This window comes from Podarcis liolepis (genome assembly GCF_965112155.1).
Source record: "Podarcis liolepis genome assembly, chromosome: 6".
NCBI lineage: Eukaryota > Metazoa > Chordata > Lepidosauria > Squamata > Lacertidae > Podarcis > Podarcis liolepis.
The window spans coordinates 26,782,682-26,802,107 of record NC_139559.1 but is presented as its reverse complement, the minus strand read 5'-3'; the positions used below and the strand labels follow the sequence as shown (position 1 = coordinate 26,802,107).

Below are 19,426 nucleotides of genomic sequence, written 5' to 3'. Positions count from 1 at the left end.
AGTCACCCTCTCTTGGCGTTAGGACCTGAACCATAATTAACATTTCAAGGATAGTTTGGCAATACCATGTTATCTCCACGTGGTTCTGGGTGCCATTCTAAGTGCAGCAATCTACTTAACTACTACATGTAAACATTCAAATTGGATTTGAGATGGCCTAATGCAGAAAGTATTTAAAAATCTCCTGTAAACAAATCAGCCTGGCATCATACTTGTTTCGGCATGCAGGCAAAACATGACACGACAATCTTGCAACTGCCAAAATGGTTTGCATTTTTATGACACCCCCTTTCCTGAACTGATAATCACCTGTGCTCATGAGGCTGGGCGGGTTTCGGGTGGTCACCTGTTGCCTACTTATTACTGCTAAGAACAAGGAAAACGGTCCCCAGGCAGCATGCACAAGAGAGAAAAGAAAAAAGGAAAATAAAAATAAAATTGTGCCACTTAATAAAACTGCATTTTAATTCCAAGAACTTGTACTCAGAAAAAAATGAACCTTGAGAGATATGGAACCATTTATGAGCCCTCTGCCTTCGTTTCAATTAGGTGGTAAAATTAATGAAACACGCTTTGAGAACACAGGAGGTAATTGTTTCCCCCTTAGCAAGAGAATGCAATTTTCACTAATAAAGTGTCAATACTAACATATATTGTTTGGGGAGAGGAGGGGAAAATCAGTTCATGCCAAAAGAACGGCTCAAATTAAAATAAGAACATAAAATACATGTCATTAAGGAAACTAAAGGGGCAAAAACTGATTAAAAATCCTTTTTGAATTAAAATTCTGTAGCACAGAACTGGCAAATTGGGGTTTAATTATCAGCTGATATTAAAGGGGTTCTTGTTACACAAATGATATGCATTCAAGTTCCCAAATCTGTTAGATTATTATTGTTTTCCTCAGCAGACCCCCCACTTCATTCTAATTTAATTGGTGGGTATCATTTTATGGATGAAAAAGGCAAAAGATACAAAGGAGATAATACCACCAGTAAATAAAAGGAAGAAGGAAAATCATTTTGGTTTTAATGGGCAGACAGTGTAAGTGAATATAAAGTAGTCACAGACAAACAGGCAAAACACAGATATTTTTAAAACAAACATGTCAACGGGAATGTACATTTATGGTAATTGTGGGGGGAAATAGTAAGTCCAGAAGGAAGGGCACAAAAGCAGGTGCAGGTACTCAGTCTTACCTTTTAGTTTAGCTAATAGAGAAACATGTTAATTCAGGTGTTCTAAAAATGACTTCAGTAAACATGTGAGGAGTGGGGTTGATCATGTGATAAGTGCTCAAGATTATGCACAACAACAAATGTTTGGTAGCTCTCCGAGACGGAACACCAGACTAGGTGGACAGATTTAGCAATTCACTATTTATTGTGAATGCTGACCCCCAATTTGTCACCCCACTCACAGGTAACATTGGAGCAGTTGTGTCAGGGTGGTTTGGGGTAGAGTAGTTACAAAATCGATGCCCTGGGGCTTTGCAGATTCGGTACTCATGGGTACCAGATGCCTGAATAAGGCTTCCAGGAGGGACAAATATTGACAGCAGTGGCCAGGGTTCTGCTGAAGGTGGTGAAACAAACAAACCATTACAAAGAAAGAAAGAAATATTGAAAGAAAACATAGTGTTATGAGTTTGGCGGGGTGGGTGGGTAGGCTGGGTGCCAATACAGAATTCCTGGATCCAGCAAGTGTTAAAATCTAAAGAAGGGTTTGAGTTGTTAGAATAGCCAGAAATTACTTTGTGATTTATCCTGTATTTTTATCCCGTGAACTGCCCTCAGATCTTTAGGTGAAGGGTGGTATATTAACTTGATATAATAATAATAATAATAATAATAATAATAATAATAATAATAATAATAATATAACCATTCCTCTAAATTTGGGTTGTTAACATAACAATGGAAGTGGTTCTGTATCAGAGAGCAAACGGGTGGCCCCTCTCCCTCAACTCAATGGTAGTTAGTTAAAAGAAGGAGAGAGCTGAGTTGTGTGTGTGTATGCTAGAAGCTAGAATCCTTTGAGGTAGAGGCATGCCTGATTTATGCTTGTATCCAAGGCCAAGAGAAGAAAGACGCTCCATCATAGGCTCAGGTTGTATACAGTTTATTTGTAAATAAATCATATATCCTAAAGGGTAAAGGTAAACATAAGGTAAAGGATCCCTGGACGGTTAAGTCCAGTCGAATTTGACTATGGGTTGCAGCGCTCACCTCCGCTTTCAGGCCAAGGGAGCCGGTGTTTGTCCGCAAACAGCTTTCCGGGTCATGTGGCCAGCATGACTATGCCACTTCTGGTGCACAGAAGACCGTGACATGTACCAGAGTGCATGGAAATGCCATTTACCTTCCCGCTGCAGCGGTACCTATTTATCTACTCACACTGGTATGCTTTCGAACTGATAGGTTCGAAAAGACAACACAGCCTCTGCTGTCCCTCATTCTGAAGGAAATATGAACCCTGGGTAAGCGCCTGGAACCCCTGGAATCGCTGGGAGATTGAAGTGGCATGCAACAACAGAAAGGATGGGAATATTCCCACCCTAGTGTGCTAAAATGAGCCTGCTCCCCGGCTTCACAAATTGTTAGGAGGTTTTCCTTTAGTTTAACTGAAGTTTTAGCTAACATGCCACCCCAAATTTCACAATTGGGGAAACCCAGCCAGATGGGTGGGGTATAAATATTAAATTATTGTTATTGTTATTATTATTACAATTGGTAAAGTGAAATGAAATCAGCTTGGTCCTAGTTCTTTTGTTCTTTTAAATTGTCATGGAGATTCATATTGTAGAGTTTCATGCAGGGTGCCACTGGCATGATATGTGCTGGATGGATGTCATGCACCATTTTCAATTCATGTATTATTTGGGCAAGGAGAAAGAGAATTAGAGCTTCTGGTGCTCACAAAACAGGAGAGACAGAGATTTTCCCAACTTATGCAGGAATGGAAGGGTGAGCAGCCATGCAAGGAGGAGGACTGAGGAAAGTATATTGGTTAAGCTGTTTGGGATCAAGCTGTTTTGTGGTTTTCCAAGGGGAAGGTAATGGCTAAAGGAACAAGATGCCATTCCAGACTGTCTCCAGTTCAAGACACAAACACCAAACAGAGAGCAGGTGGTCTGACCACAGCAGAGCCTAGAATGGAAAAAAATAATTCTAAGGCACACGATGCATGCACAAGAAGGGAGAACTAGTGATGAACAGAATTGTGCCCTTGTAGGAAGGGAACAGTATTTCGTTCCTTTCTTAAAGAACCCAACTACTATGTAAATCTTTCCTGTTTTATGCTGTAGAGAATCATGTCCTTTTCCTGAAGGATTTAGGATTATATGCTGGTCTATGACCAAAATAAAGATTTGATTTAGGATTAGGAATAATAGTAGCTTTCAGAATGGTTTTAGAACCCTTGCCTAAATGAGCCCCTGTGCCAGAACAACCAGCTAATGCCTGGATGGTGAGTTCAATTCAATCCAAATTATTATTATTATTATTATTATTATTATTATTATTATTATTATTATTATTATTATTTATTATTTATTATTATTTATTATTATTATTATTATTATTTACTTATACTCCACCCAACTGACTGGGCTTCCTCCCATTAGGACTGCATCCCCAGTTACATGGAAGCACTCTTGGGATTATATAATGCTAGTATTATAACACATACTTATATTAGAAGAAGAAGACATAATGTCTAGTAATGCTTACATTCCATTTTAAACCTCCGCTATTATTATTATTGTTATTATCAGCAAAACCTACATTATTACTATTATTATCAGCAAAACTCTCCCCTTACCAGATACAATTACATTAAAGAAAAAGGTTTCCAGGTGGCATGCCTGCATCCTTTCTTGAATAAGATTTTAGCCCTCTTTGTATATTATACATGAGAAGAGGATATCTATGATGGCAGGGCAGAAGCAGTTGGCAGGAAGAGGTGGCACTGCAGATCTGGCCTCCTAACCACTGTGTAGGGGTAGGGGTGAAGCAGGGGGGTGGTGAGGTCAGGGTGGAGTCCGTGCATTTGCGGAGCCAATCTGATGCTTGTTCCCTTACACAGGCACCTCCCTCCTGACCTCAGTGCTAGACTGGCTCCCATGGCATCCTGGTAAGCAGCAGGGATGGTGCTGCCTGGAGGTAAGGTCCACAGTGGCATCAGTCCCTGCTGACCACCCCTCCAACAGGGGTTTTAGGGCTGCATATCTTGCCCCACCCATCAAAGTCATATGGCTCTTCTCCCACCCATCATCACTGTGTTTTTCACAACATGTGCAGCAGGGAACCTGTTCCAGATGGCCTGATCCAGGTCTCTAAGTGTCATGGGAAGCTTCTGCAGAAAATGGCAATGACATCCTGTCACCATGCTTTCCCTATTTATGTGAGTAACTCCAATGCTTGCATGTATCCACAACAAAGGGAATAATGCTTTTCACTTCTTTTCAAGATTAATTGAAACCAGCCTATTTTATTTATCTTAATCAATAAAACTTGTTCACCATCCCTTCCCACATCTACCTTCCAGCTTTCACATCTTGTTGCAAAATTAACAAGCGATTTTCAGCAGAGCTTGCTTTTAAAAGGACATTTTAAGTTTTCTGTCTGAGCTATTTTAGAAAACTAGCTGCCATTGGCAATTTGGAAGAAGGTTCATTAAGTATCTTTTCTGCTCCATATATTTTTGCCCATGTCCAAATTATCTTTCCACCAAATCCTCTTTGCTATCAGACAGTAAAGAGAGTGAAAGCAGTCCATAATAATCTAAACATATGTGAGAGCTTATTATCTTGAACCAGCCTGTTCATGGTGATCCGGAGGAGAAACCAACTGCATATTCATTCTTAGTCACTATAGAAATCCATTGTCTACACCATATACAGAAATAGATTACTACAACATCATATTAGGGCTTTACTGGTGGCACACGTTCATTCAGGTTCATGGCAAATCCAGATCACCATGAGCCAGGGCATTTCCGTGTCTTACTTTACCAAGGACAGCTCCCTATTTGAAGAAGTCCTCTATTTAAGCAGCTCTCCAGTTAAACTCTGGAGATACTGTATAGAACCCAAATGTCTTCATTGCATCTCTTCTCTCTGTCCCTCCCTCCAGCAGCAAGAGAATTGGCCTTTTCAGCCATGGGAATGCTCTCCCCAGGGAGTCCTGCTTGGTGCTAACAGGTTTTTAGTATCAGACAAAGATGTTAAATTTTCCTCCAGGCATTGAGTGTTAATCTTCTGTACCAGCTAATGGATTTCCCCCCCAACCCCTTGGCCTTTTTTTTGGGTGATGAAGCCTGTGTTGGAAGGATGGAGGTATTTGCTTTTATGGCCTCTTTGCCTTAAGTGTGTCCAATTGTTTTTTGTGTTGTTGTTGCTGTTTTTGCCCTGTGTGATGGGATTTTGTCTTTCTACATCAAGACTTCATGTGGCAAGCAACCACTAAAACAAACATGTAATTATTAAATTTTCAACTGTGCCATTACATTTGTTAACTATTGCATATGCTAATTCAGGCCAATTTTATGCAAATCTCTGTCCTCTATGTTGGTAACAGACTCCCTCTTTTTGGGTGATGCTTAACTGCTCATTGTGCCATGCACTCAATGAAACTGGGAGTAAAGACAGGCAGGCACCAGCCTACGCTGGACATCATATACTAACATGGTGAAAAATGGTCTCAGTATTGCTAAATCGGGGGGGGGGGAGCCTAGTTAAAAAGAATTAACATTATAATTTCAATGGCATTATTGTATCTCACAGTGTTTGTTAAAGTTTTAATGCAAGGGCATGAGAAAATAAATTATCTGAAACCCATTTTGCTTTTGTTGCTATTGCTACTACACACATAGGAGTTAAGGTAATGCACTGACAAAGAACTTCTACAGAGGAAAACGACAAGGAGAAAGTGTGAGCAATATACTAAAAGAACTCCACAAGACAACAGCATGCAAGGGAGAAGAAGGAAACACACTCTGTTGGCTATAGAAACATGACATAACCCATTTGCTGCTTCACATCTTAACAGGTTTATGATCTCAGCATCTCTACCAGGTTCTGTAGCATTTGCTAAATGCAACAGAACTGCTATGGGCTGCTACTAGAGACTAGCAAGCTCTACAAAGCTCTCCTTTATTTTGGCACAGAAATGATGCAACCTCTTTAAAGGATTGCAAGCCAAAATGCCCACTCTCATCCCCGTCATTCCTCTGCATCCTCAAAAGTCATCCCCATCCTTCACATTCTTTCCAAATGCCAGTGGTGCTGAGAAAAGCAATAGCAGCATGCAAGAATATATACATTTTTTTCTCCCATTCTTCTCTTCCTGTCCTCTTCCTGACATGGTGATTAGCAGCATGTCAAAGAACAAAGCTGGGTGGCTGACAGAACACAGACCTCTCAGCCATCAGGCTTTGTTTCCAGATGGGGGGGGGGAGAGAATCTCCCCTCTCCCTTTTCCATGCAAGCTTTCACTGGTGCTTGGGAGGGAAGGAAAGTGGGGATGTGTTGAAAGGACTGGTGGGGAAGAACTTTGGGGTGGTAAAGGCAGGTTGTGGGGCAGAGGGAAGCTGTGAATTCCTGCCTGGCTCCAATTTCAATATGAGCCAGACAAGAATTTCCCTTCTCCTTTTGAGGTGGATATTGTGGATGCTCAGATCTGGCTTTGCAAGCCTGAGCTTTGGAAAACTAGTTTTTCCCATATGATTTAGGTAGCAGATCATAGATGGGTACTGACATGAGATCTTTCTCAGTTGTTGCTTCAGTGTTTTCAACTGGTGTGTGTGTGTGTGTGTGTGTGTGTGTGTATAAATGTGTGCTAGGTGCAGTCTTACATTCACGTGTAAGCAAGACATTATCCAAGAGTTCACCTTGTTTTGATACATTATTGTTATTATTAATCAATATGAGAAACAATACTTTTTTGTCAGAAAAGGGATGACCCAGACACACAATTTAATTGCTCATATGAGCAAGTCATTTTCTGGTTAAACCTACATTGGCAACGAACAAGGCACACAACAGAAACCAAAGGTTAAGAGTAGTCAAGGGCATTCCAGTTTTTATATCACTCCATGCCCATCATTTGACCACCATCTTATTCCTTGATGGTTTATTGTACAATGAGATTTCCTTGCTGGGCTTGTCCTGGACCAATTTGATAAGGCATAGAAGTACCCAAACAATAGGCTAACATTTCACATGTGACTACAAGAAATGAGGCAGAAGAAAGGACATGAGTTTTAAAAATTGTGCAAGAGCTGGGAAGCCCAGTGTCAATTACACTGAGATAAACTGGGCTATATGATCATTATGCTATTCAGCATGATATCAGTGCAAAGGTTGGGCAAAATTTTGACAACACAAAGCTGTTTGCCAGGCAGTCTTTTTAACCACAATTCCCCTCCTCATTTCTACAATTGCGTTCAAGGGCATGTTTATTGAGAATGTAGAATTGGCTGAGAGATATTCTTTTTCTTTTCTTTACATTTTGTTACAAAATAAATTGCTTTATTGACACCTTTGCTAGCAAAGCTACCTCCGGGGTGATTCTCTTCCATTCTCAGGAGGTTCATATGAACTACTATAATCGAAAAAACATATTAGGACACATATAATGCTTTCCCACAGGAGCCACAACCTTGTCATTTAGACTGAGAGGTGACAAATGTATTATTTTAACAAAGCACTGCCATTTCACTTGGCTCAAGCTAGACACTGGTATGTGGCCAGTGGTTTGATTCCTTGTCTCATATTAGTTTTAATCTGAAGTCTTTCTTGTCAAGGTCACTGGAGATAAACCAGGAACAACTGCCAACCAGTATCAAGACAAGACTGACTTTTCAGAAACTGTTAAATCCATCCCCATAGGGAATCAATACATGCGGTTATCTTTGAACTGTTTGCAAGTTTGAATATCCCATCCTCACTCCCCATCCATAATGAAGACCAAGATACTAGAGGATTATATTCTCAGAAGAGTAATAAGAACTGTAGGAATGAAGCTACAGAAAACAAAAGGGAAATGTTGGGAAGTTAAAACAACAACCACGGTCTGTCTGGTATGAAGAAACAAAAGCAGGTCTTCCCCAAATCCCACAAACATATTTGATAACTCACTTTTTCTGAATGAACCACATATATTTTAAGGGGCAAAAAAACCCCACTTTTGATAAGAGAACCAAGTTATTCCATTACAACAGAACTACAAAGTGTCCTATGGCACCTTAAAGATTACCTGGTGGCTGTATTTTCAATCACAACAGAACTGGTTTCCATATGAGCATTATGCTTAGAACTAGGAATTTTGTTTTTCTAAAAAAAGGTCTTCAACATACCTTTTGTTGCCAGCCGGACACAGTTGATTTTGGTCTCCTGAAAATGACAGAATATGGAAAAGCATCAGGTATGTCTGCTTCTTTGTGTAAGAACAGTTTAAGAAGTAGCACTCTGAGCCACATTGGACAACAGGGTCTTTCTGAACTATCCATTGGAAATATGTAGCATAATAAGTGCAAAATTGTTGTGCAAAATTCAGATGTTGTACGTCTCTTGCAAGGGTATCACACGTCTTCATCAATGGGATTCAAACAACAGTATTTCATACCTAGGGAAAAAATGATAATGCCCACTAATACTGCAATAGCATCCATAGCTATTGCAGTTCCCTTGTGGAATATGACTTTATGAGTATCACGTCAATTGATGGGTGCCTGTTCAGATAGAAACTATTCTGAAAAAGATGTTGCTGAATAACTCATACAGTATTTATCAGAAAAGTAGGGATAAGCACTTAACTGATTCACATAAAGAGCCAAAACACTCTATTAAAACTTTCACTATCAGACACTTGAAAGCAATAATATCTTATAAGCCTAGAAGATGTCTACCAGATACTAGAAAAAAATATGTCTCCCCTTAGGTACCTATTTTCTTAAATGATTTATATATCAGCATGAGCTGCTTTTCAACCATTACTTTTCTGCACTAATCCAAAAGACTCTATGTATTAATGTACTACAGAAATATCTGCTGGTTATGTTTTATTGTACCATTTACAAAAGTAGTAAACCAAGTGCCCTCTTTTAAAAATAATGAGTTGTATCTGTTGCTGTCATTCCATTGTACAATGGACTTCGTCTTGCACAATGGAACTTATCCTTGTAGCCGCCACCCTCAAAATCTCCTTCAATGGGTTGGTAGGCCCTGCAAAGCAGATTTGGGGGGCACAGAAGGAGAGTAGGGGAAGGGGAAGTCCCACTGCATGAGTGGATCTCCACATGTGCAGCACTGGATGCAACCCATTGATAATGTATTGTTAAAGGTAGCCATGTCCCCTGCAAACACACACAAACATACAATCAGTAATATTTTACACGATGGTATGTTGCAATGCATTGTATCAGCCCCTATATTTGCATGCCAGATGCTAAAGCTGGACTTCTTTGCAGCCATCCCCATCATTTGTAGACTATCTCTAGGGCTTGTTTGGGGGCTTCTGGTCTGTGGGGTCCTGACGTTCAGGCCTAAAGGCACCACCAAATGGGAGGAGATCAGAAGGTCCTGAAGAAGCACATCCAATGAGTTGCTCAGACAAGGAGCCCAGCTTAACTGACAGCAGGCTCTAATTCCCCCTAAGAACATTAGAACAGCCCTTCTGGATGAATCCAATGACCTATCTAGTCCTGCATCCTGTTCTCGCAGGCAGCCAACAAGATGCCTGTGAGAAACCTGGAATCGGGACCTGAACATGTGCACTCTTGCCTCTTGTGGCTTTCAGCAATTGCTATTCAGAAGCATTACTACTTTCGACCATGGAGGCAGAACATAGTCATCATGGCTAGTAGACATAGGTATTTTTAGATTATGGTTACTCCCTGCCTTGTCCCTGGAACTGCAGAAAAGTCCAAAAGAGGCCTGGAGAATGGAGACACGAGAATGGGCCTTTTCTGAAATGGCTCCCCATTTGTGGAATGCTCTCCCCAGGGAGGGTTAGCTGGCATCTTCATTGTACACCTTTAGATGCCAGGCAAAAATGGCTCTCTTTAACCAGGCCTTTGGCTGATTGGCATCCAATGTCCTTTTAAAAGGTGTTGGGGGGGCAGGTCCATCCCCATCGTTCAGCACAGACACTGAGATCCAGTGCCGAGGGCCTTCTGGTGGTTCCCTCATTGAGAGAAGCCAAGTTACAAGGAACCAGGCAGAGGGTCTTCTCAGTAGTGGCACCCTCCCTGTGGAATGCCCTCCCATCAGATGTGAAGGAAATAAGCAGCTATCTTACCTGTAAAATACATCTGAAGGCAGCCCTGCTTAGGAATTTTTTAAATATTTAATGCTGCATTGTTTTTAACACTCAATTGGGAGCCTCCCAGAGTGATTGGGGAAACTCAGCCAGATGGGCAGGGTATAAATAATAAAATATTATTATTATTATTATTATTATTATTATTATTATTATTATTATTATTGGGTTGTCTTTGGTTTTTTTGTTTTCATTATGTATTTTGTGCTTTATATATTGTGATTTTATGTGTTGTGGACCACCCTTTCTAATAACAGTAACACCTAATTCACTGTAAATATGTGCTACTGCCAGGCTTCAGAATCTCTCCCCCCTTCGCTACATTATTTATTGACACAGATCACACCCATATGGCCCATGAACATGTGCACAACATAGCAAGCCTTTGTGGTTCTGAAAAGTTACTTTGTCAGGCAGTAATAGGCTGCAAGCTTTCCTTTCCACTTATGTTTTTACACTGTCATGTACAAGTCTCTGGTGTAATGAATACTGCATAAATTACTGTAGGAAACAGGGCCCCATTAATATGGATACGTTTTGTGCACATTTTGCAAGCATCAGCATGGCATTGCAGTATGAAATTTCTACATCACCATATCTGAACAGTAATTTCAAAAGGCGAAAATATTGTTCAGTTTCAATAACACCCCCTTATGGCAAATATGTTCTCCATGGGCTGGATTAGATAAAAAGATGCCTCTATATCTCATGGCATGTATGTTGATGATTTCTTCCCCCTAAAGCACTACTTGTGCAAGCTTTAGGAGTATTTTAGACCTCCACGTCAGCAACTGAAAATCTTCCCACTAATTTATCAGCCTCAGAACTGGGGAATAATGACTAGCCCTCCAACAGAAAAGCCCTCGAGAAAGGCCTGTTCTGGCCAAAACCACACTGGGCATTAAGAAAAAGTGCAATACTCTTTAACATCTGGAGATAGGTTTTCTGTTTTTTTTTTTCTTTTTCGGTGGATTGTGTGTGTGTGTGTGTGTGTGTGAGAGAGAGAGAGAGAGAGAGAGAGAGAGAGAGAGAGCGTGCTTCCAACAGGCAACTAAGAATCAGCAAAAGATAGCTGTTGAGTAGTGGAATATTTGATAAAACATCCTGGAAGAACACTTTTGGTGCTCAGAGCTCTGGACCCTTTTTCCTATTATCATAAGCCCTCGCAAACTTAGGCCGTGTTCAGAGAAGATGGAAACTGTTGTCTATCACTGCATTGGTTATATTGGCTATTCTTGCCCCACACTATCTCTGCTCATCACAGGCACTAACTACAGGTGTGGTGAACCTTTTTGACCAGGCTTCCAAAAGCACGAAATGTTTTAACAATACATACATACCTACATACATAAATAAGAAGAATCCACCAATTCCAAATTTGGCAACTCCACAAACTATAATTTAGTCATGTGTTATTCTACAGGTGCCCAATGGGAAATGAAAAAGGAGTACAAATATAGGGGGAGGTAAATTTTTGTTTTATTCTAAACCTTTGCTAAAAATTTATTTGAAATAAATTAATTGAGCACTTTAAAAGCTACTAAACAGCAATAACAGTAGTGTAAGATTTTTTCACTGTTACACTTTGTAGCAAAGGGAGCTTAGTTCCAAGTTCTCATTATCTCTGTTACCATTAGCTGTGAGGGCTGCACTGAAAAACAGCACAATTAATAGCCAGTTATATAACAAATGTGGTAAACTGCAGCTGATTTAGATCACAAGTTCTCTCGCCTTTTGTTATGCAACACTATATTTGTGTGTATGCGCATATATTTGGGTGTAGGATAAGACAGACGCTCATTTGAGTTCTTCTTGCGGGCTGTCACGAGGGAGCTGGGCTATCTGGTGTTTCTCCCAGAAGGTAATCTAAATAGAACATGTGTGAAACAGAATATTCTTTGGCTTTGTTATACAAAGCACCTGTTTTCTGAATGGTGTGAATTTTGCTCCTTGGGCTTGCCAAAAGCCAGATGCTTAACTGAAATGAGTCAGAGTTTGATAAAAAGGAAAACAACAAAACAAAATTCTAAGCCAAGTTTCTTACTTGTCAGAGAGGGAGAAATACAATCAGCTTCTTTTACCAAAACAAGTCAATTGTCCCAAATTAATTTCCCACACAGATCCACCCCACCCTCACAAATATACCAAACGCAAACAATGCTTCTTGATGAAACCATGGTAACTTTCTACGTTCGTTGCTCCACTAATTCTTGTTTGAAGCTGAACTGCATATTACATAATTGCTCTAAACAAATCCAAAAGGCTGGGGTACACACTGGCAAATGGACTATCCTGGCAGATATAGATGCAGAAGATTACATCATATTAAAAGTGTAGGCATTCATTATTTTCAAACAGTTTTCCTTGAAGCAGGAGGTTGGAACTGCAGTCTCGCAGTTATGATTCAGTAATGTGGGGTGCAGGACTGTGTAAGCCGCTACTCCTCCTCTCTTGTTGCATGGCCTAAATCAGTTGTCATCAGGTATTTTAGGCTTATGCAAGCTTTTCTTAACTTCGTAGAAGAACCAATGACAATTGGAATATATGGCAATGGGGAATAGGAACCAGGAAAGGGTCAGAGGATAAACACAAGGAGATCATATCCACATCATACATCTAAAGCACATGGCTTCCCACAAAGGATACTGGGAACTGTAGTTTATTAAGGTACAGTGGTACATACATACGCTTCAGGTTACAGACTCTGCTAACCCAGAAATAGTACCTCAGGTTAAGAACTTTGCTTCAGGATGAGAACAGAAATCATGCTCCGGCGGTGCGGCGGCAGCAGGAGGCCCCATTAGCTAAAGTGGTGCTTCAGGTTAAGAAAAGTTTCAGGTTAAGAATGGACCTCCAGAACGAATTAAGTACTTAACCTGAGGTACCACTGTACTTGGAATTACAGCTCTGTCAGAGATAAACTACGGTTCCCAGGATACTTTGAAGGAAGCCATGCACTTCCTATGTGCGGTGCAAATATGACTGCAGCCTTGCAGCACCTTAAAGACTAATAGTGTTATAAGGTTTTCATCCGATATGTTATTTTAGAAATCCAGAGTGTTTATTCTTAACAAAATGGTGGATGGAACTGAGTTCATCCCAGCCAGACCACAGATGACAATTACGAGACTGGCTGAAGCCAGAAAGTTCAACACTTACCCCATTTGCTTTACTGAGTGCCTGGAAATAAATACTGTAGCTTTTCAGCGGCGAAAGTGGAGCATTCCAGTAGCCGTTATAAGTTTTGTTGTCTCCCACCGTGAAGGGCTGTGTGACAGGAAGGTTGACTGGTTTCAACTCGGCTGCAAAGTAATGCGGAGAGTCGAGATTTGAAGCATTTTTGTAGCTCACTGGAACAGAGAAACACTCAATGATGTCGGCAGCTCTTCGTGACTTCTGTGGCCTCTCTTCTTTCACAACAAGCTGATAAACACTGAAAGAGAGAGAAAGAACAGCACCATTCAACAAGTTGAGGATGAATGGGCCATGTGAGTAATCAGAGCAAAATGCTTCACAAAAAAAGACTCTGTTTGAGTAAACCAACAATTCCCAATCCAGTAAATAAATTTTTAAAGTACATGAAATTAAAATGTCAATCTAAATAATAATCAAATATCTGCATATAGAAAAATCTCAAATCAGAAGGAAGTCCACACCCCCATACCTGTGTAAGTCTAACAGGGTGGAGGCAACAGCATATTCCTAGTTTTCCTAAAGCACCAGAAGCATGGCTGGAGTTATGGGATGAAACATGTCAAAGTGAAAGGCAAAGGAGCAAAATAAATAAAAATATTTAAACCAGCTTCCATACCCCAGATCCAAGAGGATGAATCACAACAGAAGTGTGGATTGTCGGGTTTGATGGGCTAAGATGTCACAGCCAGGATATGATGCGATGTGATGTCATAGTCTAGAAACATGGTGCACTCACCTGAAAGCCTAGGGCGAGTTCTGCCAAGGCACAGCCCAATAATGAATGCTGAATGGTGTAATTGGATGGTATTTCTAATCTCAAAAGAAGCACTAGTAAACTGATCAAATTACGACCAAACTACTGCTCATGAAGTGCAAACCCCACAGTGATAATCATTTATTTATGTGAAGGATTTCTACCCTGCTCTGTAACCAAAAATGCTCACAGAATGGCTTACAAAAGATCAGTAGTAAAACATGATATGAGTGATAGCTCCAGCAGTAAGCCAGAGGCAAGTTGCCAGTGCAGACAAGCCAGTAGCTATTAAAAAAATAACTCAAATTAACTTTTATTAACTATAGCATGTTGCCAGCAAATAGTGTAATTATTCAATAACACAACTATAAAAAGGTAAGCAGTCATGTCAATTTTCAAAAGACCACCCATCAGTTTTAGAGCAATTTCACATCAAAGCACATACAGTATGCGTGTCTGTTACAGTACTTTGCTTCGTCAGATGTGAGTGTTATTAATACATCAGAGAATGCAAAAAGATAATGCGATTGTACATTTGGGTCAATACATACTTTGCAGCAGCATTGCAGAAAGACACAGCACACACCACCACAACAACAGCAACAACAACTTGCACCATATTCTGTTATATTTCTGGAAGCAGCTTTTACACTGTGTAAAAGTTCAACTATACTGTGGAAATTAAGTTAGAGAAACGTCAGGAAATCAGAATAAACTGCCATGTGAATGTAGCCACAGAGCGTCTTGTTCTCTCTGTCATTCCTACAGCTCTCAGACTTGGCAGCGGAGGCAGACATACTTGAGTCTTAACACTAGTCGCCCATTTGACAAAGAGAAAGGTATCACTTCAAGTCGCTTCTCTTCTCATCAGAGTATTCATATATGCTGCCCTCAGCTGTCTATATGAGGCTGGCTCTTTGTCTCATTAGACAGGAAAGATCGATGGAAGGCCTGGGAACAGCCAGTAGCCCATCATTCTAGCTGCTTTCAGAAGCTTGTTGTGGCAGGAAGACGGGCCTAAAACATTTCGAGTAATGTCTCGCCAATGTTATTGTAGGAAACAATGGAATGGCAGCTAAAGCAAGAAAAAGAATCCGAACATTTAGCTCACTTGTTGGAACAACCATTGTCTCCTTTTTACGATTCTGTGACATACTCTTCTAAAAAAATAATTTTATTTTTTTTGTATAAGTCAAGCTAAAATAATAATAAAAGCAGTGATGAGAAAATGCAAGAGACCTTCTGAATAGCCCATTCTGTTCTTACAGTGGATACCTAAATGCCTTTTGGAAGCCCATCAACAAAGTCATGAGCAAAATCGTCCTCTCCTACTTGTGATTTCCAGCAACTCAAAGGCATGCTGACTCTGTTAATGGAGGTAACAGGGCTATCATAACTAGTAACCAAGATAGCTGAATCCTCCAAAAGAGCCCATTGCCTCCCTAGGCTTCTTTATGTCATTCTATACTCTGGTTTAATGTGATGCTCAGACACAACCTGTTTTTAACAGGTCCTAATTATCAAGGGGTGCGGGTGGCACTGTGGTCTAAACCACTGAGCCTAGGGCTTTCCGATCGGAAGGTTGGCGGTTCGAATCCCCACAATGGGGTGAGCTCCCATTGCTCAATCCCTGCTCCTGCCCACCTAGCAGTTCGAAAGCACATCAAGTGCAAGCAGACAAATAGGTACTGCTCTGGCGGGAAGGTAAACAGCGTTTCCGTGCGCTGCTCTGGTTTGGACAAAGACCAGCTCCCTCGGCCAGTAAAGCAAGATGAGCGGTGCAACCCCAGAGTCGTCCGCAACTGGACTTAACGGTCAGGGGTCCCTTTATGCCACAAGGTGCCATAGGAAGGCACTGGACATAGTAAAAGATCCATCGCATCCTGGTCACTGTCTCTTCGAGCTCCTGCCGTTGGGACGGAGATACAGGACGATGAAGACAAGAACGAGCCGACTTAAGAACAGCTTCTTCTCCAGAGCGATCTCAGCCCTGAATGGGAAGTCCGGACTTTGAAAGTCATCTAATCTCCCTTGCTGTATTATACTGTATTGTTTAATTAGTGTTTTTATGGAGCAGTCAAGTAATTTCGTTGTCCCCGAAGGGGGCAATGACAATAAAGATATTATTATTATTATTATTATTATTATTATTATTATTATTATTATTACCTTCATTTACCAATGAGTCAAGTACAATTACTCCAAAAACATTCCCTGCTAATGTGCATATCCATGCCACTCTGAAACAGGCCAATGCATGCAGTACAAACAACAATTCCAATTAAATATTGTTTTACAAAATGAGTCTTGGCTTCCCACTTGTAAGGAATACTCCAACATTATAATCCTTCAAACTGGACAAATTACTTTGGCTCTGAAAGTTAAGCAGCCTGCAGGGCAAACTTATGAAACTGAAGTCCCTTTCAAAGAAACCTCGACAGTTTACAAACTCTTAGTCTTCAGAGGGTGGCTTAGACTTTTAAGATATAACTGTTCAATTAGTCATGTAGCATTCTTAAAAACGATGAAATAAATTGCATAATGGAGCCACTGAGAACACAATAAAAACTAAAAGAGCCCAATTTGGAGTTAAAACAGAAGTTTCTGGGAGAAAAAGTGCTCAAAATTTGTTTTTAAAGTGTATATTCCTCAGGGGAGGAGGGGACAGAGATCTACAACTCCCTCCTTTATACAAACACTCTTCTAATCCCAACAACCTTGATTCCTCTCAAGAATAAAATTAATCCATAAAGAATCAGACAAAAAGCTTTCAAACTAAAGGAGATTTTTATACAGGTAATCATAAAGAACTTCCTAGTTTTCAAAACCTGGATTATGTCAGAAATCTAGTTATAAATGCAACAACCATTTTGCTGAGATGCTCAGAAATGCTATTCAAATGCCTATTTCTAAAATTGTGGCAAGGTATTCAGAGTAATTTGCATTCATGCAATTTTCTAATTCTTTTGCTATCTTTGATCAATCTACTCAAGGATTTCAAGCAGACAAAGTGGGATGTGTAATCCCTTTCGGAGAAATGTGTACAGTCAAGTCAACCCCAAGTAAATTTATCATAATAAATTAATAGTGCAGCTCAACGGGGCAATGAAAATTAGGATCAGGTAAGATTAGGAAATAAAAACTGAAAACAGTGTAGTCGGTGTTGTGCAAGCAGAAGGCAACTCAGAGATCAGACATTTCCCTTCTCTTCCCCAACCCACAACCCCCTGAAAGCTTTTGCACAATGTTGTGGGTGACCTGTGGAACACTGTAGGTTCTGTCATACAGGGGTGAAGCAGAAGGGGGAAATCACCTGAAATCAATTGAAGCAGAGGCGGTCAATTTCATAGAATCATAGAGTTGGAATAGACCACAAGGGCCATCGAGTCCAACCCCCTGCCAAGCAGGAAACACCATCAGAGCACTCCTGACATATGGTTGTCAAGCCTCTGCTTAAAGACCTCCAAAGAAGGAGACTCCACCACACTCCTTGGCAGCAAATTCCACTGTCGAACAGCTCTTACTGTCAGGAAGTTCTTCCTAATGTTTAGGTGGAATCTTCTTTCTTGTAGTTTGGATCCATTGCTCCGTGTCCGCTTCTCTGGAGCAGCAGAAAACAACATTTCTCCCTCCTCTATATGACATCCTTTTATATATTTGAACATGGCTATCATATCACCCCTTAACCTCCTCTTCTCCAGGCTAAACATGTCCAGCTCCCTTAGCCGTTCCTCATAAGGCATCATTTCCAGGCCTTTGACCATTTTGGTTGCCCTCCTCTGGACACGTTCCAGTTTGTCAGTGTCCTTCTTGAACTGTGGTGCCCAGAACTGGACACAGTACTCCAGGTGAGGTCTGACCAGAGCAGAATACAGTGGCACTATTACTTCCCTAATAGAATTTAATACTCACCTTTCTCTCTACACATTCATTTTACCTGAACCTGTGTACGGCACACACGAGGTGAGTGAAATTATATAGCTTTTCATAAAATACATGTTTATAGTGTAGCATAAAATTCCCTGCTCCACTTTTCTACATCAAAATCACCTGGAGAGAACCGAGAAGCAGCAGCGGACATCTCAAGTTTGCAAGTTCTAACAACATCTTCTCCATAAACCTGACCTGCCTTGTAACACAGATTAGGCATAATAGCTGCTGCCTCCATGGCCCCTATCATTCCAGTTCGATGTTACTCCTTGCTGGCAGATTAAAGATAATGACTGTCTACAGCTACAACCTGCTGTGAGAGGAGCTATGCTAGTGGATTTAGAGGTGCCTTTCCCCTTGTGAACCACCTGTTATTCATTTGATTTGCAAAATAGAGCTACCAAAAGGTGCTCATGTCATTGAGCATTAAGCAGATTTTTGTTGGCTGGGATCTTCTAGTCTTTTTTTTTTTTTTTGGTACACAATGCTTTATTTCAGAGTGACATGGAAAGATCCAAGGACAAGAGCTGATATGTATGCAACACACTAAAACCCCTGAGGCTGCTTTATGTTATGATTCATATGGATCAATATGCATGAAAATGTTACACTGGAGTTTATCATCCATACAGCATGTTAAATTGTGTTCACATAGCCTGCATTACCAGGAATGTGGGACAAAGCTCACATTATCTCCCAAAACATTTTGTAGATGACATATTTTGACAAAACACTGTCAGTATTTTTCAGGACCAGAAATTGAGGTTTGCACCATTAAAATGCTCTATTGCCTGGGTGTGACCAATCTACTTAAACATACATACACATACATAGACTTTTTGCAGTTAGGAAAGTGACAGGGAAAAGCGCAAAAAAGTTTGGAATGAAAGAATAATTAATGGGAAGGTGCACAACTGTTACCCAAGCAAATCAGGATGAATTGTAATTGCTGAGTGCATATTGTTGTGTAATCTCCCCACAAACAAATCAGAACAAATACTCAGCAAAGACTGGAGATGCGCTAGCCAAGTTGTCTGAAAGAAACCACTGTGGCTTATAGCAACTGCGGAAATTCCAGAACTTATCCTGCATGTGCAAAGCTCATAGTTAGAGGTGTCAAATATCTGGTATTTTGAAGAAAAAGCAAACACTGTATCAGACTAAACAACCTGATTTCAATGAATGTTATTCTGTCACAATAGTAACAGTAATATTGCTGCCCTGG

General features: G+C 40.5%; 1 protein-coding gene across 17 annotated transcripts in view; it reads right to left on the bottom strand.

Moving 5' to 3' along the window:
- PTPRT (protein tyrosine phosphatase receptor type T) overlaps nucleotides 1–19,426 on the bottom strand; it is a 592,781-nt gene that overhangs the window by 107,466 nt on the left and 465,889 nt on the right. For 12 of the 17 annotated variants that reach the window (XM_083507878.1, XM_083507892.1, XM_083507888.1 and 9 more), the window contains exons 12-14: nucleotides 13,482–13,755; nucleotides 8,359–8,395; nucleotides 310–366 (exon numbers count right to left, since the gene is read on the bottom strand). In XM_083507878.1, the coding sequence (XP_083364004.1) occupies nucleotides 310–366; nucleotides 8,359–8,395; nucleotides 13,482–13,755 (368 nt within the window). The remainder of the gene's footprint in view (nucleotides 1–309; nucleotides 367–8,358; nucleotides 8,396–13,481; nucleotides 13,756–19,426) is intronic. The other 5 variants (XM_083507894.1, XM_083507879.1, XM_083507884.1 and 2 more) reach the window with 2 other exon arrangements.